Here is a 22,507-nt window from a genome sequence, read left to right as displayed (position 1 = left end):
ATCATCAGGTGACATGCAGCTCCGTGCTGCTGTTCATCTGCGTTTGAGTGAGGCTGAGGATTCCGCATCGGCTCCTGCGATGTTCGGCATGAAGCAGGCAGTGACTGCCCCCCGTCCACTGGAAAGTCATTTCCACCGCAGCTTTAGCTTGACACGCATGTGCACGCGCATTTGTGTGTCAGATGACTTACTAATGAGTACTGGAATCTGATGTACATTTTGTTTTATTGTGGTATATTTTAAGCACTTTTTTCCCTTTTATCTTTTCGATTTTACTGAGCATCTATATTTGTCTGTGTGTGTGTGTCCAAATTTATCTGCTTCCTGTCTTTAAAAGATGACCTTTGATTTTGGTGTGAGTGGCCATAGACACTACTTGATATGGCATTAAACTTTCAAATTACCTACCTTCTTAATCATTGGAGGTCCGCTGGCCCCCAGGCTTTGGGGAATCCTCAGCTGGACAGGTATCCAGGGGAACTGGCTGGATGACAGGCTGGAATCGATCACTTTGTTCCTTTGTGTGACATTGAGCGAAGTATCTTAGTATTTTCTTTGTTCAGTTTGTTCGTTCGATGACTTTTGGCAGTTTGGACTTAAACTCACATCTACTGCCACAGGTTTAACGTCCAAAGCGGTGGCTTGGCTTAAGCGGGGGCGGGGACTGGGAGGGGGGGCCCTGCGCCCCGCTGCGGGGAATCGATATTTGCACTTCTGTTCGCGGCGGTAATTTGTGGATCTCCCAGGAAACCCCCCTCCCCCTTCTACATAAAGCTTTGATTATACAGACAGCCTGGGGAGTCTCTCCTGCCATCGCTGCAGAAAAGGCCAGGTTCTTTTTATCAGAGGGGGGCCACTGCTTGTCCACTTTCGCAGCTGAATGAGTGCGACTCCAGCCTCGCTACGGCTCGGTTCTGCATATATGCCAGTGTCCAGAGCAAAGCTTTTCCTTCCTCTGTGAGCTGACACTTTTCATAAGCGTGATGTAAGATCCTCCGGAAAGAAAAAAGGTGCCTTTTCAAAATCCAAAGCAGCCCGCGGTGTCAGCGACGCCGAATAGCATGAGGTTGCAATAGATGATGATCTTTGTTTATGTGTAACAACCCAGTGACACATGATTCTGCTTTTTGTCACTACTTGTGGGCAATAAAGGTTGATGAATTATGCTTTTGGTTTTTCCCAGAGCTCTATCCCATCCTGCCAGTATTACTTTAGCAGTTAATTTATTGTTTACAAAACTAGGCTGCAGGATCCCGGCCTTTAGTACTATGGAAATTGACTTCTGAGAGATCTGCGAAACGTCACCTTTCCCTGAGAGGTAAAACGTGAAGCGTATTGTCATGGATGGTTTTCTGCAAGGGCGTCTTTTGTGCTGTATAGCGTTGACCAGGTAATACTGACAGTACCTGTTCTTCCGTCGTCCTCCTGTGGATGGATGGTGCAACGTAAGGCTCTCTGCATGTTTTCCCCAGGAACACAGTTTCTGAGAACGGCCCTTTCACCTTTTATTGTATGTTATCCAGCGCAGAGGTAGACAGCATTGTTATAAGCATTACATTCGTTTCTGCTGGCAGCATGTGGCAGAAGATGTATAGCACTTGCAGATTTGTGCTGTACTCTCATCTCCCTCGTGCCCTTTTGGCTGGTTGTCATGGAGCACGCCGCCCTAAAGGGGACGGCACTGTTCATTTTCCCTGTGTCCGGCACCCCCCCCCCCCCTCCAGCGTGCAGATGTGTGCTGTATTCTACCGTGTAATTTTATTTTCAATGTAATTCATTTGTCTTGCTGTGGTGAAGCCGTACAAAAAAATAATCTATATGGCTGGGTTGACAGATTGTTTTTGACTCCCTCAGTCTTTCCACTTTGAACTTGTCTATCATATGTACATTTATTTAAGGAAGGCTTGAGTGATTCTGTTAAGTCCCTGATTTATAACGGCTGCCGGAATTAAGGGAGGTATTTCCTGGAGTCCCGCTATACCGATTTTTAATGTGAAATGGCTTTGATCGCAGTGCCATTGTGGCAAACAGAAGTCAGATTCCTCAGTACGGTCACCTGGGAGTTAAGGGGCCTCGACTGGGTTTGGGTAGCATCCAGTCTAAATGATACCTGAACTCCCAGTTAAAAACAGGGCTCCCTAAGTGAGGATTGATTCAAGAAAATCAATTAACGAGATGGCTAATTTGCCCTTAATTTGGCCATACGGCGGCTGAGGTGTTTCCTTTAATCTTTTCCCCAGTCACTTGCTGCTATTGCAATCGCCACAGTAATTAGCTCCATGCTAACTCTCCTTCTCCCCGCTGACCCGTCTGCTCTGGCCTGCCAGTGGACCTGCTGGGTCTCCTCAAGTGGCGCTCCAACACCAGTCTCCTGCAGCAGAACCTCCGGCAGCTTATGAAGGTGGATGGAGGGGAGGTGGTGAAGGTACGTACTGACCCCCATGGGAGGCAGCTGGAGTCCACGCACAGTGTTTTGTTGATCGGGGAGGAGGGGTACTTCAAACATAAACATATTTCTGTATGTAATTTCAGCTTTTATTTTCCTGAAGTGGTTCTTGCCTGAAACGCTTTCTTCATAGTATAATTGGCCTGGGAAATGAAGCGAAACGATGAAAGCTCTCGGCCTGGCAGGAGAGAGACCCTCAGAAAAATGAAAGGGGGGGGGCATGAAAGTTAGCCGGCGGTTTGAGGTGGCCGGTGCTGGTGGGTGATCGATTCGTGCGCAGTCCGGCTTTGCTCTGGGATTAATTACTCATAAGAAAGTGTCTCGGCATCCCGGCAGCCTGAGAGCTGCACTGAAGAAATCAAATTACGCACCGAGGTTTTTGGGTGCGGTGGAGAAGTGGAGACGTCCGGCTCGTTCTCTAGCGGCTCAGGAGCCGAAGCTGAAACCACCACATGCCTGGGCCGAGAGTTGTACCCCCTTAACTCTCCCATTACCGGGGGCATTGCCGACTGCTGGTAACGGGTGGATGTGAAGAGATCGCCACCTGCAGGACAGGAATCAGGACAGCCAGAACAGGCTAAGCCTTTCGTGTGTGACAGGAGCAGGAAAAAACAGGAAATGGGAATGTGGAAAGTAGAACCGCAGAGCTGTAATTGGACTTTTTTTTTTTTCCCCCACCCCTCAAGCGTAACAAAATCATTACATTTTCTGTTTAACGCAGGTATTGATTTAATTTTTAGTGCTAAATAAGTAGATTGAATTTGAGATTGTTGTGGTGTGGTTTGGCGTTTTATAAGGAGTTTTGATTGGGTGATCATTTGTAAAGCATTAAAAAGCTTAAAAAGAATTATATGACATTATTGTGCCTAGCGTGGCGTGCATGATACATAGATCTCTTCTATTTAGTGGTGCTGGAGATGACCTACTGCTGTTAGTGTGCTAAGCTGGAGACTTGCTGTTAGGGAGGTAAAATGCAGGTGCGGGACATTTCAGCTCCAGTTTACACCACCGGCGGCCTTTTGAAGTCCCCGGATCCTCGTGCTCTCTTCCTTAAAGCCACGTCCAAATCTCTTCCAGTTTCTGCAAGACACACTGGATGCTCTCTTCAACATCATGATGGAGAATTCAGACAGCGACACATTCGATACTCTGGTGTTTGACGCCCTGGTAAGGAAACGCATTTATGATGTTAAATGTTATTTCAATTTTATCTGCATTCTATCTGTCCTATAAGACTCTGGGGTTACTGTGCCCTCCCTACCCCACCTACGAAAATGCTTCAAAGGGTCTGACAGTGTCTCTACTGGCTCTGTAGGGGGCGCTCATGGGTCAGACGGACAAGGCCCTGTTTACCGTATGCCGGTGGCAGTGCAGGTAGTTGTACTTCAGCATTATAAAAAATATCTGTAGAAGGATACAAAGTAAGGGGTCTCTTTAAGTACTGTTGTCAAAGTGACCTGGGCTGGGATTCCTTATGTGAACTTGTGTCCCAGTTATCAAATTTTGTATTTAAGTCAAATTTAATTCAAGTTAAATATTATAAGTGTATCTGTGGAATGTTGAGGTGACCTTAGTACAGTAATTAATTGCTGTTAATGTACTGGTAATTGTATTCTGAATGAAGCGCTCATCAACTGGCATCACGACATCCCCCCCCCCCGAAAACCACTGTCACATGATCACAGTCGCACCAAGGAGTGATTTGTTGCTGTAGAATCTCCCATGCAGCCTCTGTCCTGCAGCGCTAGTTCATTTTATCCCCCGCAGTTCACTCGAGATATTGTTAAAAATTGGATAATTTGGTTTCTGATTAAGTTAAATGATGATGTTTTATTAAAGCAGCAAGCCCTTATTAACCTCATACTGTATTGCCTGCATTCTCCATTTCCCTGTCTAGTGCCGCCCGCCGTCAGTAATGCAGGGTTTCCCAATTGCGGTCCTGGAGGGACAGTCTGCACCACAGTTTAAGATAAGACAGATCTCTATTGTCACTATTACAGAAATAGTGAAAAACAGTTTAGCAGCTCTCTGTTTAGCAGCATAAGAGTAACAAAGGGATTTGCAGGTAGCCGCATGCTCAACACGTCGAGCCACATTTCTCTGCTTGAGCAGGGAAATACGCAAACTGTGGTGCCGACTGGCCCTCCGGGACCGCGGCTGGGGAACCTCGCCTTGCTACTTCTGCTGCGTTTTTTTTGCTGCGGGTCTCTCCCTGAGCTGGTCCACCGCCCTGCATTTCTGCCAGTGTCACCTCCTGCGTGTCCTTCCCGGGCGGCCCTCACTAAGCTGGCTGTGGAGGCGGCCTTCTGTCTGCTGCCCTGCAGCTGACGAGTGCCTCTGCTCCCTCCTGACAGGTATTCATCATCGGGCTCATTGCCGACAGGAAATTCCAGCACTTTAACCCTGTCCTGGAGACGTACATCCGCAAGCATTTTAGTGCCACTCTGGCCTACACGTGAGTGTGCTTTTTATTTAATTATGATTTTACTACGAAGAGCAACAACCTTTTCCTATAAGTAATATAAAAATGTATAAATGAATATATTTACATGCAGATAAAATGTATGTGTGTGTGTATGTATGTATGTATGTGTTCATGTATGTATGTGAAGTCTGTTCATGAATGACACATCATGCATTTTAACACCGATTTGCTGAAACTTTCCCTCACCTCTGGCTGGATAAACGAATGGCTTTCAGGGCCTGGGTTCTCTCCCCCCCCTTGCTGTTACCTAGAGATTTTAGTTTATTGTTGCTGGTGTTGGGTGGTCTGAGGAGTAAAAGCCAGTGCAGTAAGTAATCCCGGACACACACGGCCACGGTAATCGTTTTCAATACCTAATTACGTAGTTGTGTGTTGGGAAGGCTATTAAATCATGTATAAAAGTCACGGAAAGCGGGAAATAGGGTGTTTATGAGTGTGTTGGCTGCGGGTTTGCGTTTATCATTCCAAAACGCAGAGCGTAGGCCGACAGTGTTATACGGGTTAAGGCTGCCCTTTGACAGTGAGCTGAAATTGAAGCGTACAAGCTGACCAGAGGCGGGCATGCGAGCTGTTTATGGGCACGGCGAAGGAACTGCCTGCGGTTTCGTTTTGTCAGAAGATTGGTTAAGGCTGCTCCTAAACCAGATTGTATAATGTTTTCCAGCCTGGAACGGCTGTCGAATATGGGCAGATAAAACAAGAAACTAGACTTTAACCCCTTTAAAGGGTAAAAAAAAAATGAGAAAATAACTTTCGGCAAAGAGCATGGCTTCGTGTAACATTGTTACTGATGATAGGGGCTGATTAGGAGGCCCCAGACAGAGAAGATTAACACCAAAGCCAGAGTGTTGTCCTTTCCAGTTTTGCTTATTTCGTTATGATTTTATTGGCTGGGTAATAAGCTTCACACCAGCTGCTGCCAAAGCGTGGAGAAATGGCCACGATTCAGGCTTGATCGTCGTTTTACCAGGATGATATCGCACCCGGCCTGCCTACCCATATGCTGGCAACATTTTACACATAAGGTGTGGCAAACACACCCCTGTATGAGCAATGATTCTTATTTTCTTATTACGCAAGAGCCTTTTCTAGCCCTGAAAGGAAAAAGCCAAGCTCTGGCGATCAAAATAAATGCACACGTGGGTACTCTGAAGTCTCCAGTCAATGGCTGTTCATGGACATTTTAGCAGCAGCGCCAAAGGACTGCATTGGTGCTGGTTGCCGTTCATTGATTCATATGCCTGCAGTGTTCAGATTACGGCGTCAGCCGCACCTCGCAGTATAGCCGTCATGATAAAGGATGCTTATTTTCACGGGATGTAACGGCAGGCAACTTCTAGTGGCCGGTCTTCAGACCTTGCGTCCCCAGTGCTGCGTGGAATGTTTCTCCGGCCTTGTGGTGTGGGAGCTGAGGGTGTTCTCCCTGTGCAGGAAGCTGACCAAGGTCCTGAAGAATTACGTGGAAAATGCGGAGAAGCTAAGCGACCAGCTGCTGAAGGCCATGAAGGCCATGGAGTACATCTTCAAGTTCATCGTCCGCTCCAGGGTGCTCTTCAACCAGTGAGTGCCGTGTCGTTGTGGCAAGGCCATGGGCTTGTCTTCCAGGGGCGGGTGTGCTGGTGCGGGGTGGAAGCTTGGTCTCCATTAGAGCCTAGGAAGAGGGGGAACCGAAAGTGGTGGTAGAACACTATGGGGCTGACGCTCTCCTGCTGGCCCGTGATTCAATTCGGCCTCTTAAACATTGAAGTCGTTTTGAACTCAACATGACACCCCCATGCTTTTCTTTCACAAAAAGACATAGTGAATTAAAATGATGCGGTTAAATCTCCCACCACAATGATCCTCTTGGCGTTGTGCGTGCGTATCTCCCTATCACTTGTAAGCTGTTAGCAGTTTAATCTGGTTGCTGTTAATAAGTAGCTTGTAAGGTGAGTGAATTCTGTGTCCTGCCTCCTTGTTTAATGCGCGGTGTTAATGCCGCTCTTTTCCGGCTCTACAAATCTTGAACGTGACGCTTCTAAGTGCACCAGGAGCAATCTAAGGTGATGGAAGGGGTCACATTTGCATACGCACATTGCCAGAGGGGTCTGAGTGCATTCTTGTGGGGATGAGAGCGGTCGCATTTCTGAAGTGTATTTTGCATAACGGTGTTTAATGCGACGATGCGGCGGTGTCCGCGACTCCCGGCGATGTCACCCGTAGCTCAGTTTATCTCCCGTCGGTCTTCTGTTTACTTATTTATTTGTTTATTTGGATTTACCGCGTTTCCAAATCACCCACGGAGCTGCCAGCAGGACACTTCTTTACAGCCGTAATTACTCATAATTTCGCTGGTTTTTGAATATTTAAGTCATTCGAATGCTGGAATTTAAAATATTCATGCCGATGTACGTCTTGTGATAATTATGACAGAGAGCCGAGTGAAGGTAGCTAAAGCTAGGAGCCCCGTGTTATCTCAGACTGCGCTGGAACTCATGGCAATTAGATGCCGTAGATACCGCAGATATGGCCTAGTGATCAGTAATTAGCTTTTTAATTAATTTGTGTGTTGCTTAGCTGCCAGCTCCAGTTGAGTCCTTCAGCACGTTCATTCAGGCTGTCTTTCTCAGAAGTAGAGAAATGGGTTTTGTTTTTATTTTTGATGGATTTGCTTTCATGTTCGGTGACTTTAGTAAGCGGCAGAGGTCAGTAGCTTGGTTGCTCCCTCTGTAATCCTGAGTTACCGATTATTGGAGACATTAGCCGAGGCCTGCTTACGTGTGACGGACAGGTGTAATAGCTTCTCAGGCAGTGGGGTGTTTATAACGGGCGTTAGGTTAGTAAACCTGCGGAGATCCCAGGCAGATGAATGGCAAAGCTCGATTTGGGGTGATTAACGATCCGGGCTGTTACCGTGGTAGAGAGACGGCTTCTCTGCTGGAGTGGAGAACAGCCTGCCGTGATTGTGACAGTGGTCCTTACTCCCAGAGCAGTCGGCAAAGAGAGGCACGGCGGTGGTTTCATAGGCTCCCGTCATGTCCGGACACCACCTTGGGTCCGCAGGTCTGTGGAGGTCTCAGAGCGCCTTTTGCTGCCTCACAGGAGACACGTCTGCTGTTTGGGATGGTAATCGCCAAACATTGCTGCCTCCTCCCTCGGGAGTCAGAGTGGCAGCTTCGGCATCTCCACCGAAGCTTGATGGACCATTAGGTGCACTGCTCTTCAGGACCCTCGCCTGCCACTTCATGCCCAGTTAGTGGAGATTCATGAGCGTCTTTGTAAGCTCGGGCCTCTGCTTTTTCTCCTCGGTGTTTTTGACGGGATGCCAGTGCTGTGCTATTTTTAAAAAAAATGTTTCCCTAATTGTTTTCTGTTCAGCGTTCTCTGGTGTCTGACTGCAGCGGTCGTCCCTCAAGGAGGAACGTGTCATGTTTTGCCGATATGGAGGCTCACGGGCATGGTGGTGTTGGCGTGTGAATGCTCTAGCACTTTTCTCACGTTCGTTGTTTTTTGTTTTTCTGCCCGCAGTCTCTCACCTCGAGTGCGTTTCCCAAAAGCTCCCGTTACATAGTTTGACCCAATCAGTTGCATGGTTCCAACTATATATGTTGGTAACGTAGTTATCGACTGTGTTTTTTGGCAACGCACTCCTGCTCCGCGAGAGTATAAGCATGATCATGTTCTGCGGTTCTGATCCCTACAGGAAGCACTGCTTGCTGTAGCATATTAACATGGTAAAAGTTGTTGACCTTGTGGGAGGGGGTTTAAAATTCAATTAAACATGGTTAGTAGAGGCCCCAGGGCTTCAGCCTGTGCAATAAAGCACCCCCCCCCAGCTGAGATGACGTCTGTGTCACTGATGTGTGGCATTTGTGTTTCCCTGCCACGACTACCCTCAAGGTTCATCATCCGCTTCTTACTGATCAGGAGGCCTTTCCTTGAAGTGGATGTTGGATCGGTGTTAGTCCCCAGCCAAACATTCATCCGGCAGCAATCTGGCTGAGGATGGGCGTGTCCATGCCCTGAGCCCTGTGCCACTCACAGCTGTGATGGATGTTTGCCGGGCATTTCACCCATGCCCAGTGTAGTGGGATGGAAGCCTCTTTGTTCTTCAGGGCTGCACATCTCTTCCTTCAGCTCAATCTTTTTTTTGTTTTTTTTTTTTTTTTTGCTGTTGCTGTTTCTGCAGTTGGTCCGTAAAGCAGAAGTTGGGTAGTTCTTTTTCTGTATGATTTAAAAAGTATCTATAACAGAGTGTGAGTCAACGATTACGTACTTGTGTAAGGTTTTCATATTACTGTAAGCCACTTGTGATCCTGCCTGAGTATTGTGCGGTGTGGTTCTTCTGTCCGGTGCGAGAACGGCCCGTGGGCAAAGCCGATCTCCCGCAGCGTCACAGTGAGGACCGATGTGCCGAGCCGCATGCCATAAAGCCGATGTGTGTTCGCTCCCCGCAGGCTGTACGAGAACAAAGGAGAGGCCGACTTTGTGGAGTCCCTGCGCAGCCTCTTCACGTCCTTCAGTGACATGATGAGCGACGGCTCGGAGAGCATCGACACGGTTAAGGTGCGACGGCCTGCCGTCAAGTGAAGATGATGGACGTCACGTGACGTTTGGTGATCTGTGACCTTCATAACCGCAAGGCGCCAAGATTAGCTGGGTCACGATCATGGCCGCCACTCCTTTCTCGACAGTGGTTAACCGCACCTTTCCCTTCTAGTTCTCTTCTCTCTTTTTCATGCTGTACTTCCTCATGCTCTGCCCTCATCTTCTCATTGTCTCTTCACCATGCAGCCTGGAAGGGGGACTTCTGTGTTCTTCCTGTTTCGCTTCTTCTCAAAGTATCGACGTCGATTTCCTGTCCTGTGCCGTGCCTCCTTTTTCCTGGTCCTTCTTGCTTCCTCCAACTCCCTTCTGCTCCTGATCTTGTCTGTGTCCCAATTGTTGGGGCAGTTGTGTGATTTATTTTAACGTGGGGGCATAGGAGGGGGCTATATATTTATGCAGAGGAGCCAACCAAATTGTTAGCCAGTAGCATGTTTTGTATTGGTGAGTGACAGGTGATGGGGAATGCTGTTGGTCAATCAGCTTTCAGCTCCGGCCAGTGTCCCTCTGGCCCCGCCCCTGTATAAATTCCTGCTCCTTCTTACGTTAATGTTTACGTCATTCGTATCGTTATCACCCCTTAGAAGGTTTGGGCATAGGGCTCCAGGTTTCAGTTTAATTAGCAGACAGCTGCTGTGCTGTTTGGTTCATTATTAGCAGACCAGCGTGTGAAATCTGACCTTGTGGAATGGTTGTGGGAGACAGGCCTGGGTGCTGAGCTGGTCTCCCCTGCCGGAGACGTTAACCGGTGCCAAGGAAATGCTCCACGTCCCATTGTGTCCTCTACAGTCGTCCCTCCCCCAGCAGGCTGGGCTTACGGTCGTGCAAATGGCACGTCGCGTTTCTTCCGTCCATCCGGCAGAGATCTGCTGGACAGCTGTCGGGGACAGTTGCTCCATAAATATTAATGGTGCAGAAAAGCAAACTTTCCGGGCTGAGGAGTCGAGCAGATGAAGTGCTGACGAGAGTAGATACTTGCACACGGTAAATTAATTAATTTTGCCTCGCTGAACTCGTTCTGAGGTATCGAGTATAATCACCGTGAGTCAAATATTTGGGCCTGTGGGGGTGTCTTGTGATGTGCCCGTGCCCTTCAAATCTCCCAAAGTCTCCCAAAGTTCCACAAATTCGTACAAAGTCTTAGTTGAGAAGAAGCAGGACCGCTCCAGCCGTCACTGGGAGCTGTGGGCCAAATCGCGAGGTCTCACTTAACCAGCAGTTTGAAGAGTCTGACAAACAAGGTTCAACAGGATGGCAAATGACTGGAAGCTGGGAGTCTTTGCAGGAAGGCTGCACCTCACTGTTACCCTGGCGATAAACAAGCCAGGGCAACCCCATCTGACCGTAACTTAGTGAACAATCCAATAGCTGTACAAACAATTAAGGAAAGGACGTCTGAGTGCTGGAAGAGAACGGTTATATTAATGGCTGATGTCGGAATAGAAACAAATTAACACCTCATTAGGAAAACGTAACAAATCTAGTTTTACAATTAAATAAATGCACTGCTTAATTAGGCCAAATCTATTGGGTTTAGATTAAGAGTGGGAGGCTTCTGGGGTTATTTTTGTGAAGCCAAGGACTGTGCCATGCTTCCTAAACGCAACTGACTCCTTTAAAATTCCAGCCGTGTTAAACCCAGTCTGGTAGGTGCGCGTCTCGAAACACACACCCGTGCCCTTATGCGACCTGGTTTGGCCGGTGGTCCCGAGAGGCGCCGGGCCGCCGGTGCCCCATCTGGCGCCGCCTCACCGTCTGAGCCGCTCCTCCAGCGCTTTACACTCCTGATAAATGCATTTCTGCCTGGCAGGCGGCCAGAAGTGTTAGTCTGGTATAATTCAGGCGTCTGACCCCAAAGACGAATCAGGCCGGCGGACAGAGTGGAGCGCGTGAAGTGGCGTTATCCATCAAACTTGGACTTGGGGGTGACGTGGCTTGCTTGCGACAGAAGCGTCTCCACGTCAAACCCAAACCAGAAGCGTTCCCTGTTAAAAAGGCAAAAATGGCAGCCGGTTCCCACGTTTCTTGTTAACACCCCAGGCCTGAACTTTGGATGATTTGCAGCTCCTTAAAGTCCAAAAGTTGGAGTAAAGGTTGTTCTTTCTGTAGTGCCCCCCGCCCCCCCATTCCTGAGGAATGCTCCTTGACCCTCTGTGCTGGTTTGGTGCTGGTCTCTGCGGTGCCCTGGCTCTCAATCGATTAGCTGTCATCGACAGCACAACCTTCTGCCGCTCAAGCACTTTGCAGATAAGCGTCACCCTCTAACACGGGAGGTGGCTCAAACAGTAAATGATTGACGCGGTCGAGAGCCAGATACCATTTTTCTGACGCTCGCTGTAATTAACCCTCATGAGTGTCAGGAAACGGTGAGAGGCGACATACCCTGCAGTTGTTATAGTACTGGGATTTAATCCTTAATATTTAATAATAAAGAGCAAAGTCAAAGCCCTTCTCCGGAAATGACCGTCGCTGTGGATTACGGCTTTCTGAGAAACTTCGCTGCCTGAAATGTGACGATGCTACTGATAGGTCCTCCGATCTCCAGTGTCTCGCTTCGCGGCAGACTAATCGACGTATCAAGTCACTGCATTGTGTCAGCTGGCACCAAATAGCACATCTCTTCTCCGCGTGGCCTTGGCTCCAGGCACAGAGTAATTAATCGTCATTATTAATGGTTTTAATCAGCCGGGCAGGCTGCTGATGTGCTGCTGATTTCATCTCTGTCTGAGTGCAGCCATTGGCGGGATACGTAGCAGCGTCCTGCTGCCAGTGTGGATCCCCGTGATTCATTATAGGCTTGCCACCGATCAGCCTGATAACTTTAATTTTGTGTTTTAAAGTTATGTATTTTCTATCCCCGAACTGATTTTCAGAGGTTGCATAGGGCCCTCTCCATAACTGGCGCCGCTCCATTGACTAACTTCTCAGTTGACTTTTAAACCCATTGTATTTATTGAAAGCTTCTCCTGTTTAAGGAATAGAAAAGGAAAAATTAGGGGCTTCGCCTGAGCCTAGTAAGAGCTGGAGGTGTGAAATGGGACTAAAATAAACGTGGTGTCAGATCCGAGAGATCCAAATGACTGAATGGGCTTTGTGTTCAAACCCGGCCATTTGATTGCATTGCGTATGTAAGAGGAGCGTGCGATGACACATCCTGTTTGGATGAAGTCGTCTCCTGCTATTGTTTACGTTAGATTAATTATGGTTCGAAATACTCCCTGTAAACCATTGCTGTATTGTATTGTCTTGGATGGTACCTCTTCATCTTCAGTGGGCTGCAGCTGTTCTTGTGTGATCCACATCTCTCTCTCTCTCTCTTTCTCTCTCTCTCTCTCTCTCTCTCTCTCCAGGATGCTGCCCTGAAATACGTTCCCACCATCGTCAATGACGTCAAACTGGTTTTTGATCCGAAGGAGCTCAGGTGACGTCTTCGTTTCCCTGTGTTTGCGCCCGTCATCCCTCGATCTGTGCTACGCTGCTCCTTAGTAGCATTTTCCCTCTGAGTAACTGTAAGGCTGTCACTATTAATTGTTGTTCATTGTTGTTTAATTGCCAACCCCCACCTGCCTCAGTCTTGAAAAGACCTGATGTGCATGGTCCCCCCCCCCCCCTGCGGAAGGCTGGTTCTGGAACACTGATTAAACCTCGTTCTAGAAACTGCTCTCTATAGATGTGATTAATATAAAACTAGGTGCTCTGCTGAAAAGGAAGGGGTGGAAACCCCTCTAACATTTTGGAGAGGTGGTAAATTAGCCTATTGAATGAAAATGAACGGCTGCTTGAGTCTTAGGTGGTGCTCCGTGAAAGTGATTACCGTGCGCCTCCAGCGCCGGTAAACAGCCGATTTGACCACGTCTTCCCATGGAGCGCCTGGTGGTTAATTACCACGCTGTCTCATTCTGAGACCTTTATAGTTCAGTCTCCCGGATCAGGGATTGGCCGAAAGCTATGGGGTTGCCTTGGAAACCCGATCAAGCTGCCCTCCGCAAATGTGTCTCATCGGCTCGTTAATTTTCCTTGACATGAATATGATTATCGTGCAATTACATTTGCTTTGTAATTACAGTAGATTACGATTCAGATCATAGACGTGTCTGTTAAGTCGTGGGCTGCTCGTGATCACATGTCAGTGGCCCTGCCCGTTTGAGAACCATGTAGATTATAAATTCTTAGTGGTAATTCTCAAATAATTGTGTCTTCCTTTTACATGCACTTGTCGTCTTGCTTTGTTTTCCGCATTTTATTAATTAATTCGCTTAAAGTTGTTCCGGTTTTAGTGTTAGTACTGAGCGCTGACATTTTGAGGGCGATGAGTCTGGTAACCGTGCTGTTTCTATCAGCACCGCTTAAAGGATGCCGGCTTCGCAGGCTCATCTGCATGTTTCCGTTTCCCCAGACTGATCTCGTGGCGTGGGGGGTTTGTTTCTGTCAGTCAGTCTGCCTGACTTTCGGATTCATTTCTGTGCCGGTTTGTAATCGGTATCGGAACATGCAACGAGCGTCACGTCCTGGAAGCTTTCTCACAAAGTTCGGCGAGCTTTTGCAAGGTTTACAAGTCCCGCATGTGAAAGATGTACATTTGTGTAAGGATGTGAAAGGCCTGAAATGACTTAAAAGTGGCTTCTATGGAAAGGGAGATGCATAAAGCTAACAGGTCACTCATCTGAGTAGCTGCCAATGTTTTTGTTTTATTCTGCTAATTGGCACATCAATAAAGCAATTTCGCCCGTCGGACATTCCCGTTGAGAACCCGTCATCTCCGTAATCATGGAGAAGCCTCAGTTTAAGTGGAATGAGGTGAATTTTAGCTGCTTTATGCTGGATATGCCTTGATTGTGATCCGACTTGGTTTATCAAAGCAAGCTTGGTAACCGTGCAGCGCGGTGAGCCAAGCTCAGGCACAGAGTAGCTTCCGTGGCTCCTGTCTGCAACTTTCTGGGTGTATTTACACTCTGTGAGGAGGAGAGGGGGAGGGAAAACTGAATATTTTTGGGAGTAAAGCATAGCAGAACTTCCATGCGGGAGCCCGGATTCCCTCATTGCCACCAAACGACGGTTCCAAGCTGTCAGCGAGAATGCATCCTAGCAGTGACCAGAGGGGGGAGTAGCGTCTGTCCAGTGGGCAGTGGGGGGGAAAACCCTACGCGGGACTGTTGGGGGGAGGGTTGGTTATATACTGGCCATATACTTTTTTTCTTTATTTCAGCTTTTAGCTTTTTTTTTTTTTTTTTTTTTTTTTTTTTGAGTAAGCAGGGTCAGCCGGTCCCTGGAGTAATTAGTGGTTTAGGTCCTTGCTCAGCATCCTAACGGTGACATCACTCAGCCGAGCCTGGGATTTGCACCGGCAACCATCCGATCGCAAACCGCTGAGCCTCACGCCGCCCCCGCCATCCTCCCTGCTGTGGCCCTGGCCCTGCGGCGTTAGCTGAATGGCACGGTCCAGCCACGGTCTGCTTTCTCCTTGCCCTCCTCTGCGGTGAGGACGTTCGGTGGTGAGGGGGGGCCCGGCACCTCAGGCTTAGCTTGCATGTTTTATGCATCTTCCCTGGGTAGGTCTCATGACACGCTGGTACGGTTCTGACAGCATCTGCCGTGGACTCGCAGGCCGGAAGGTCAGAACAGGCAGCCACTGGCGTCAACAGCCACAGCTGTCGCCAGGGACCTCGTCCTCTTATGAGACACCTTCAGCAGAGCCCCCCCTCGGGTGGGGTGGGGGGATGCTGGGATCTGCTTACGCACAGCTTTGCCGTCGATGCCGAAGCTGTGTTTTTTGTTTTGTTTTTGTGTGTTGTGTTTGTAAGACATGACTGCACACGCGTGTTTGGAGCACGGATGGGCGATCCGACTGCTCCCTGTGAATTCGCCTTAAGGTGTCTGTCAGCCCTGAGTGCTGCGTCATGCGGGATGCTGTGTGCCCAATGCGCTGCGGTGGGGGGCTCTTAGGATGCTGCTCTCGTCTCCCTGGGACTCACATCCTTTCTCTCTCTCTCCCTGCGCCATCAGCAAGCTGTTCATTGAGTTCATCCTCAAAGTTCCTCTGGGTCGCCTGGTTAAGGAGAAGCTGTACTGCATGATTGACATCGTCCACAGTGACCTCTTCACTCAGCATGGTAAGATTGCCCCCCCCCCCCCCCCCCCAAATCCTTCATTCCTGGGGCACAGGATGTGCGTGTCAGAGGTCAGTTGACCGAGCTGCTATGGCAACGTGATGGTCATCGCTTAGGAAGGCTGGGAGTAGAGGTGTGTGTGTGTGTGTGTGTGTGTGTGTGTGTGTGTGTGTGTGTGTGTGTGTGTGTGTGTGTGTGTGGTCGCAGCAGTCCCATGTAATTTACACTTAGTGTAATTCTGCAGTGGTAGTGGGGGGGAGGTTGTTAAGAATGGCTGTCTCCTTAAGGTACATTTCTGTCCAGTGATGGAGTTTGTCACGTCAATCACAGTGAAGGAGAGCGGCTTTGCCGTGGGCCCAGGAGGTCCATGTCCCTGATAGGGAACTCGGTTTCACTCCTCACGTATGCGAGAAAGCAGTAACTATCAGAGTTGACCTGAAAGCTCGTGTTTGAGGCTTGTGGGAGTTTTATTTACACAAAAATATTCTTATGGCAGGACGAAAAACAATTGATTCAGAGAGATCAATCTGACTCTAGAGGAGGTGGGTCCAAGCAAGTAGAGGAGGTGGAGTCAGATATCTGATTGGTCCTACCTCCTCTAGTTGCTCGGCCCCACCTCCTGTACGATCTGATTGGTTGTCTGGAGACCAGAACAAAAACTGACATTTTTGTGTAAGTAAAACTCCCAATGAACACTGAAGAGCTCCTGCGGAAGTTTGCGAGAGCCACGCTGGAGCTGGGGGGCGACTCGGTCCACCGCAGACATTTGCATTTATTTAGCAGACGCTTGCTAAAGCAACGTACATGTCTGGCAAATTAGTGCCCCACCTAACCAAGATAATGTAGCGTGCTAAACAGGTATAGAATGAGTTTTGGGCCTGATTGACAGTAGCTCATCGTAACGTTGCAGACACATTCAGGCAGGAAAGGCATCGGCTCTTTAAATTTTAGGATGTTTTTTTGTGTGTTCTGTGATTGATTTGTTAAGAATAAGGAAATTAACAATTGATTTATTGACAATAAGTTTGTCCCCATTGGTGGTCTTCTGCATTACCTGCACGGCGATCATTAAAGATTGATCCAGCAGATTTAATTGCACTCTCTCCTCTAGATGCTTGATGAGCGACCAGGCGCCCGTTGTCGAGAGGAGGCCTGAGCTCTCTCTATAGCCGTCGATATTCGCAGCCTTCACAAACTCTCAGCCAATGCTTCACTCAACAGGATCCTGTGTTGGACCTGCTTGGTCTCTGAAATCCAAATCCCACAAACTTAAGAAATATTAATGAGGCAAGGTATTAATTTGTGAACTTCTGCATGAGCAACTCTGAGGTTCTGCGTAGGGGATGTGCGGTAAGGCAGAACGGTCCCAGTGAATCTTAACTCGTATAACGTCTCTGGAGTTAGACGTTTGCCAGTCGATCTGAGCCGTGAATGGGCCCCTGCCTTGGGCGAGGGACATCAGGTGTCGGTTTCTCCCCAGGGAAAAGCTCATTTGATTCCGATTCCGTCGCCCTGTCTACGTTTATCGTTAGGGCCTTTTTCATTGCACTATGCCCCCCTCACCCCACCCCAACTGTTCCAGATGTGAGGCTTTTGGCTGGCGAGGCCTGAGGAGAAATGTAACGCGAATCTGAGCATGTGCTGCATATAGTGGCTTCTAGCTTAATGTGCATCTTTTGCATTTTGTGCATTTTGAGACTTCATCTTTTGCTCTAATGCTATTTTCCGATCATAAAATCGCTCAATAATGTGTAGCTCTAGTGTGTCCAGGTTTTCTTTATTTTTTGGCATCTATAGTAATATACTGCAGAATTAGGACCTGCTTGTGGGGTGTAAGGATATCATGCAGACCAAATGTATGAAGCTTTGAATTATTTAGACTTTTTTTTTTTTTTTTTTACTTCTTCGTATAACCTTTCAATTCCAAGGCTATGCAGGAGCAGCCTGGATAATTTCAGGGGAGAGTAAGTGCAGGCTAGCTTACTGGAAGAAAGATTAAATTTTTTCGGTTTGACAGTTAATTTGTGTGTTCTTTGTTTTGTTACATTCCGCTGTTGCTGTGTCTTCTGTGGGTTGGAAGGCTCCTTCTCTTACCGGAATGTACCGAACAAATCCGTTTTTTTTTTCCTGTTGGGGTTGAGAGATGAAGCATCTTTGCATAATTTGCTCTCTCTGTGCTTAGAGAGAGCTTTCAGGGCAGCGGTAGACCAGCCCAGCAGTCTCTGGGCTGCCCCCCACCCTCCAGATTGTGGCCTTTGGGTGGGGTCATGTTGATCTGTCGGAGGGAGCTTCTCCAACTCGCTTTCCTCCACAGCCCGCGTTTATGCATGCAGTTGGGGGTTAACTCGTGGTGCCCGTGCTAATATACTCCCCCCCCCCCCCCCCAGTGAGAGATACAGCCGAGTGTGGTCCCCGCTTCCCCTGCTGAGCCATATTGATGGTCATATCCCTGGCCGTCGACTCCCTGTGGGTTTAATGAAAGCACGGTAATATGCCATTGGCTGCTGTAGGTCCTCTGTTATTACTTTCCGCCCTGACCCCCCCGCCTCACGCAATACTCATCCCATCTATAAGGACTGTAGTGACTTTCACATCCTCTCTGCTGCTCGCCTTGATTTTTAGGCTAATTATCTAAACGCATCCTGGGGGCATTTTGGGAAGGTCCCAGATGAGGATTAATGATGCATGGATGCACTGGTTATGCGTCTGGTGCACGCCCCTGTTCCCTGTGGGGTCGAGTCCCACTCTGTCCTCTCTTAATCTTTCGCTATGTTCTCTCTGTTGTTTGTTTTTTTTTTTTTTTGCCACTAAGCACCTGCTTAGTTGGGTAGTGAATTCCTGTGGATATGGGTTCGAAGCCCCCGCTGGATCTCGCTGGGAATATTCAACGGCATTTGCCATTAAGCCTTTTGTTCCCTCTCCCCGGCTGCAGATTGCCGTGAGATCCTGCTTCCCCTCATGACCGACCAGCTGAAGTTCCACCTGGAGGAGCAGGAGAAGTTCGAGGCTTGCTGTCAGCTCCTCAGCAACATCCTGGAGGTGCTCAACAGGAAGGATGTGGTAAGTGCACCCCCACCACCTCCACCGCTACCTCCAACAGTCCATCAGAGCTTTCATTAATGAATGAAAGACACTTAAGCTTGGATATGTGACGTCTCTGATTGGCTAAGCTCCAGCTGGACACTGTGTGATCTGGGCTCTAATGTCCACGTCGTGTCCCCTGGGTCTGATGAAATCCCACCCCCTCCGTGTTCCACTAAAGGCCTCTCCGCTTTACGGCCAGCCCAGCCCCACCCTCTCGCTCGCTTGCTCTCAGATGCACCGTGTAGATCTCCTCCATGCCAATTTCTTGGCTGCGGAGGATCCTGGGGGACCCTTCCGTGTCACGGGTCGCTGCCTCGTCGTGGAATCTCCACGGCTCTGGAGCAGCGATTTTTTTTAAAATTTTTTTCCCCAGCAAGCTGTCTGCCCTTCTGTGCGGTTAACAGATGCTGTTCTGGGTGCTTAAAAATACAGCATGTGGTGCCATTTTTCTGAAGTGTCTACGGATCATTAAGCCATTCGGTGACACTGTACGCCGCGATTCCCTGTTCTGTGTGGGGAGCTATGTTGCTATGAGTTTTTTTTGTGTGCAGATGTAGCCTTTTACAGGTATTTACATTAATTTGATATTTATCCGCCGCTTTTATCCAGAGCCGTTCATTTGAGAAGACGGGGTCAGCCAATCCCTGGAGCTGTTAGTTAAGGGTCATACTCAAGGTCCTACTTTGATGCTTTCTTGCTGAATAGCTATGCAGCTTTTTAAAGAAACACCTTGTTACTCGGGGCCTGCATCAGGAAGCAGGATTTCATGCTAAGCCATGATAACTTGCCGGAATTAACGTACCCCAGTTTAGACTTTATCTTTTGTTCTCTTGCGTTTAGCCCAGGCTACCTTAAATCCAACAAGTTATCCACCTAAGCGTGGAGTCCAGCTTTGTGATACTCGCCCCTGGATATATGTCAGGACAGTGTCGTGTAACTTAATCATCACATGTGTCCTTGTGATGTAGTAAAGTGTGACAGTTAGAGCACGTACCCAGAAAGGGGAGGTGTAGAGGGACAGGTGAATGAGGGACACACACACAAGCAGGTCTGGGCCGCTAAGCTGCCCTGCTCTGCCCTCATGACGACGTTGTTGTTGTTGTCTCCGTATCCCACAGGGCCCCGCACAGTGGCACATTCAGATCATCACAGAGAAGCTCCTGCGCACAGTCAACAGGACGGTCATCTGTATGGGTCGCGACTCCCAGCTCATCGTAAGTGTCAGGCGGGGGACTGGGGCCACACGTAGCTTTTAGAGACGCTCTCTGTCAGCCCTGATTAATCGACCCCGTCTCGCTGCTTTATGTCTATCCTCGCCCCCCTTGCATATCGTTTTCCGCGTGTCCATCTGTATGGTCGGTCACCTAGTCGCGCTTTTCTCGTCGTGTGTGAATTTTCCACCTCTGCTCTGTGCAGTGAGCCTCATCTGGAGTCTGATCGCAATTAATGCGACGGTCGCTCCCTCTGTAAGTCTGCCATCACGTTGAGTCCCTTGTGAGCAGCCGCAGCGATCGCAGCAGAGGCCTGTCGGCATCGTGGGTACGGCGGCCATGGCGTTACAGTGAGATCGCGAGCGCGCTGACATGCAGGCCCATCTGCTGTGACATCGTCCCATGCTGTGCATGTCTTGCATGGCCCCCTGCAAAGCTAATGTAAAGGTCGCCTGTCTTCGGCAATTTCGTATCTCACCGTGGCCGGCTTCATATCAGCGCTCGGCTCTGTATGTATGTAATTAGGTTTCTGTGTCTCGGAGTGACACTGCGACCGCAGTGACCTGTACTCTGTAGCCCCGGTCAGACCCCAGGGCCTCGGGGCTGCACTGCAGTTAAAGGTCCGGCTCCTGGCGCCCTCTCCTCTGCACAGTGGTCACAGCCGGACGCGCTGTCCGTTTGGGGGTCCTTTCCCGTGTCCTGCCACCGTGAAAGCGCTCCGTCTGGGCTAGCCCCTTGTCACTGGAGGATCTGTGAGGCCGTGGTTGGACTTTTAACGGGGCTCTGACGCAGTTAGGATGCAGGCGGGAGTGCGGCGCAAGCAGCCCTGATGACGAGGCGGCCCCACGCTCAGGCCCCCGCTGCCGCCGCCACATACCAGCCACTGATTGAGATTTATGCAGTGACTGCTTTCCATCTCTCCTGCCCCCCCCCCCCCCCCCGTGGCTGCCGATTCCGATGCGGACTTGCTGTCGGTGTTCAGGTGGACAGCGCCCTGCTTTATACACTTGCCAACACCCCCCACCCTCCAATCACATTCGGCCCGGTCAGCTCCGTCCGTCTTCTGTCAGTGAGACAGAGAGGGAGACCTAGCAAGGCATAGACATATATGGGGTGCTGCTCCGAGCTGCAGAGGTGGTTTGGACGAGAACCCAGAATCTGCAGTAGTTCTGCCACCCCACCCACATGTTTGCGGAGGTGGAGTTCTGTCGGTGCTGATTTGTTTTGTGTGTGTGTGTGTGTGTGTGCGCGCGCGTGCGTGAGCCCTTTAAGCCCCATCTTGACAGCAAGCCGATATTTATCATTAGTCCCCCCCCCCCCCCCCCCCCCGACTTCTTATTGCCACATCCATTCTGCCCCCCCCAGTCTGATTAGCATGCTGTACTGCCGCTGTCCCTGTGCTGAACCCCTTCCCCCACGCTCTGCCAGGTTAATAGCAGAGGCGTGTAGGTGTGTATGGGGGGGGGGGGGGGGGGGCGCATCATGTCACTCCCCTGCTTCCCTTTTATCTTACACATCTGTTGCCCTTCACCTGCCTGCCTGGCCAGGGGTGTCGTTCTGGACCCTCTGTGTCCTGAGTGACGCGTGGCAGTGATGGGATGCTCGTGTCAGGCGGGATGGGGGCTCTGGTTAGAGCGACGCTGGCCTGTTTGCTATCGGCTCAGTGTTCAACGCATCCTGGCAGTGCTCGGACTTTTAAAGGGGCTTCGACGCAGTTCGTTTAGGGATGCATCCCCTCTCTTCCCCAAGACAAAGTGACGTTGCGACGTTCTGAGACGTTTTTCCTCACGCTGGGAGGTGTGAAGCCCCTGAATGTTTAGTTCTGTGTGGCAGCGGTGCGTCTTGCTCGTGGGGTCCGGCCCGCTCATGCCACTGGTGACGCTGCCGTTTATTCCGCGTCAGCTGCTTGGCTGCCCCACTTCTATCAGTTTCGCTGACAAAGGAACATTTAGAGGGAGATCCCGTCTTTCCATGACTGCACCACCCCCCCCTACTGGGGGGGTCATGTGACCGTGGCTGGCCTGACTTTGGGCTCACTCTGAGGGACTCACCAGGGGGGTGTGTCTCCGCCTCCCCGCCAGAACTGTCCCGCCCCCCCCACTTTTTCGACAATGCACTCGATCGCAACCTACGTCTGATGTAAGGTTTTATTTTGTTTTAATAAATACTTTAGTCTCGACTTATAAACTGTAAAAAATACACAATATTGCACATATTAAATCAATGGCACTTCTTTAAGGTATAGATAAATATCTCCATCTCTTTATGCTACAGCAGAGTTGCCTGGATTCCCAACCCCTCACGTACAGGAAGCGTGACAATCTAATGATGTCGTGTACAGAAAGCCAGGGGTCATTGTTAAGTTGTGACTTCATAACGAGCTGCTGTTGCCAGGATACGTCTCTGGTTCGTGCTGGACAAGAATGCATTTGGCTCTGGCCTCCGTGAAACTTTGGCTCGCCGTGTCATTTTTGTGGCGGCGCCTGCGAATTGATTGGTTATCCGGGTGGGTGGGCCAGCTGGTGACGAATTCCTGATGGATGCAGACACTTTTTCACCTTCTGCAATGGGATTAGCCCTCTTAGGATGT

General features: G+C 49.4%; 1 protein-coding gene across 2 annotated transcripts in view; it reads left to right on the top strand.

Moving 5' to 3' along the window:
- The window catches only part of dock1 (dedicator of cytokinesis 1), a 132,616-nt gene that overhangs the window by 34,797 nt on the left and 75,312 nt on the right, over positions 1–22,507 (top strand). For both annotated transcript variants that reach the window (XM_048986657.1, XM_048986656.1), the window contains 9 exons: positions 2,328–2,425; positions 3,524–3,613; positions 4,801–4,901; positions 6,363–6,491; positions 9,368–9,476; positions 12,866–12,936; positions 15,519–15,625; positions 18,555–18,682; positions 19,825–19,920. In XM_048986657.1, coding sequence (XP_048842614.1) covers positions 2,328–2,425; positions 3,524–3,613; positions 4,801–4,901; positions 6,363–6,491; positions 9,368–9,476; positions 12,866–12,936; positions 15,519–15,625; positions 18,555–18,682; positions 19,825–19,920 — 929 coding nt within the window. The remainder of the gene's footprint in view (positions 1–2,327; positions 2,426–3,523; positions 3,614–4,800; positions 4,902–6,362; positions 6,492–9,367; positions 9,477–12,865; positions 12,937–15,518; positions 15,626–18,554; positions 18,683–19,824; positions 19,921–22,507) is intronic.

Source organism: Brienomyrus brachyistius, chromosome 20 (genome assembly GCF_023856365.1).
Source record: "Brienomyrus brachyistius isolate T26 chromosome 20, BBRACH_0.4, whole genome shotgun sequence".
Lineage (NCBI taxonomy): Eukaryota > Metazoa > Chordata > Actinopteri > Osteoglossiformes > Mormyridae > Brienomyrus > Brienomyrus brachyistius.
This window is presented reverse-complemented; position numbering and strand designations above follow the sequence as displayed.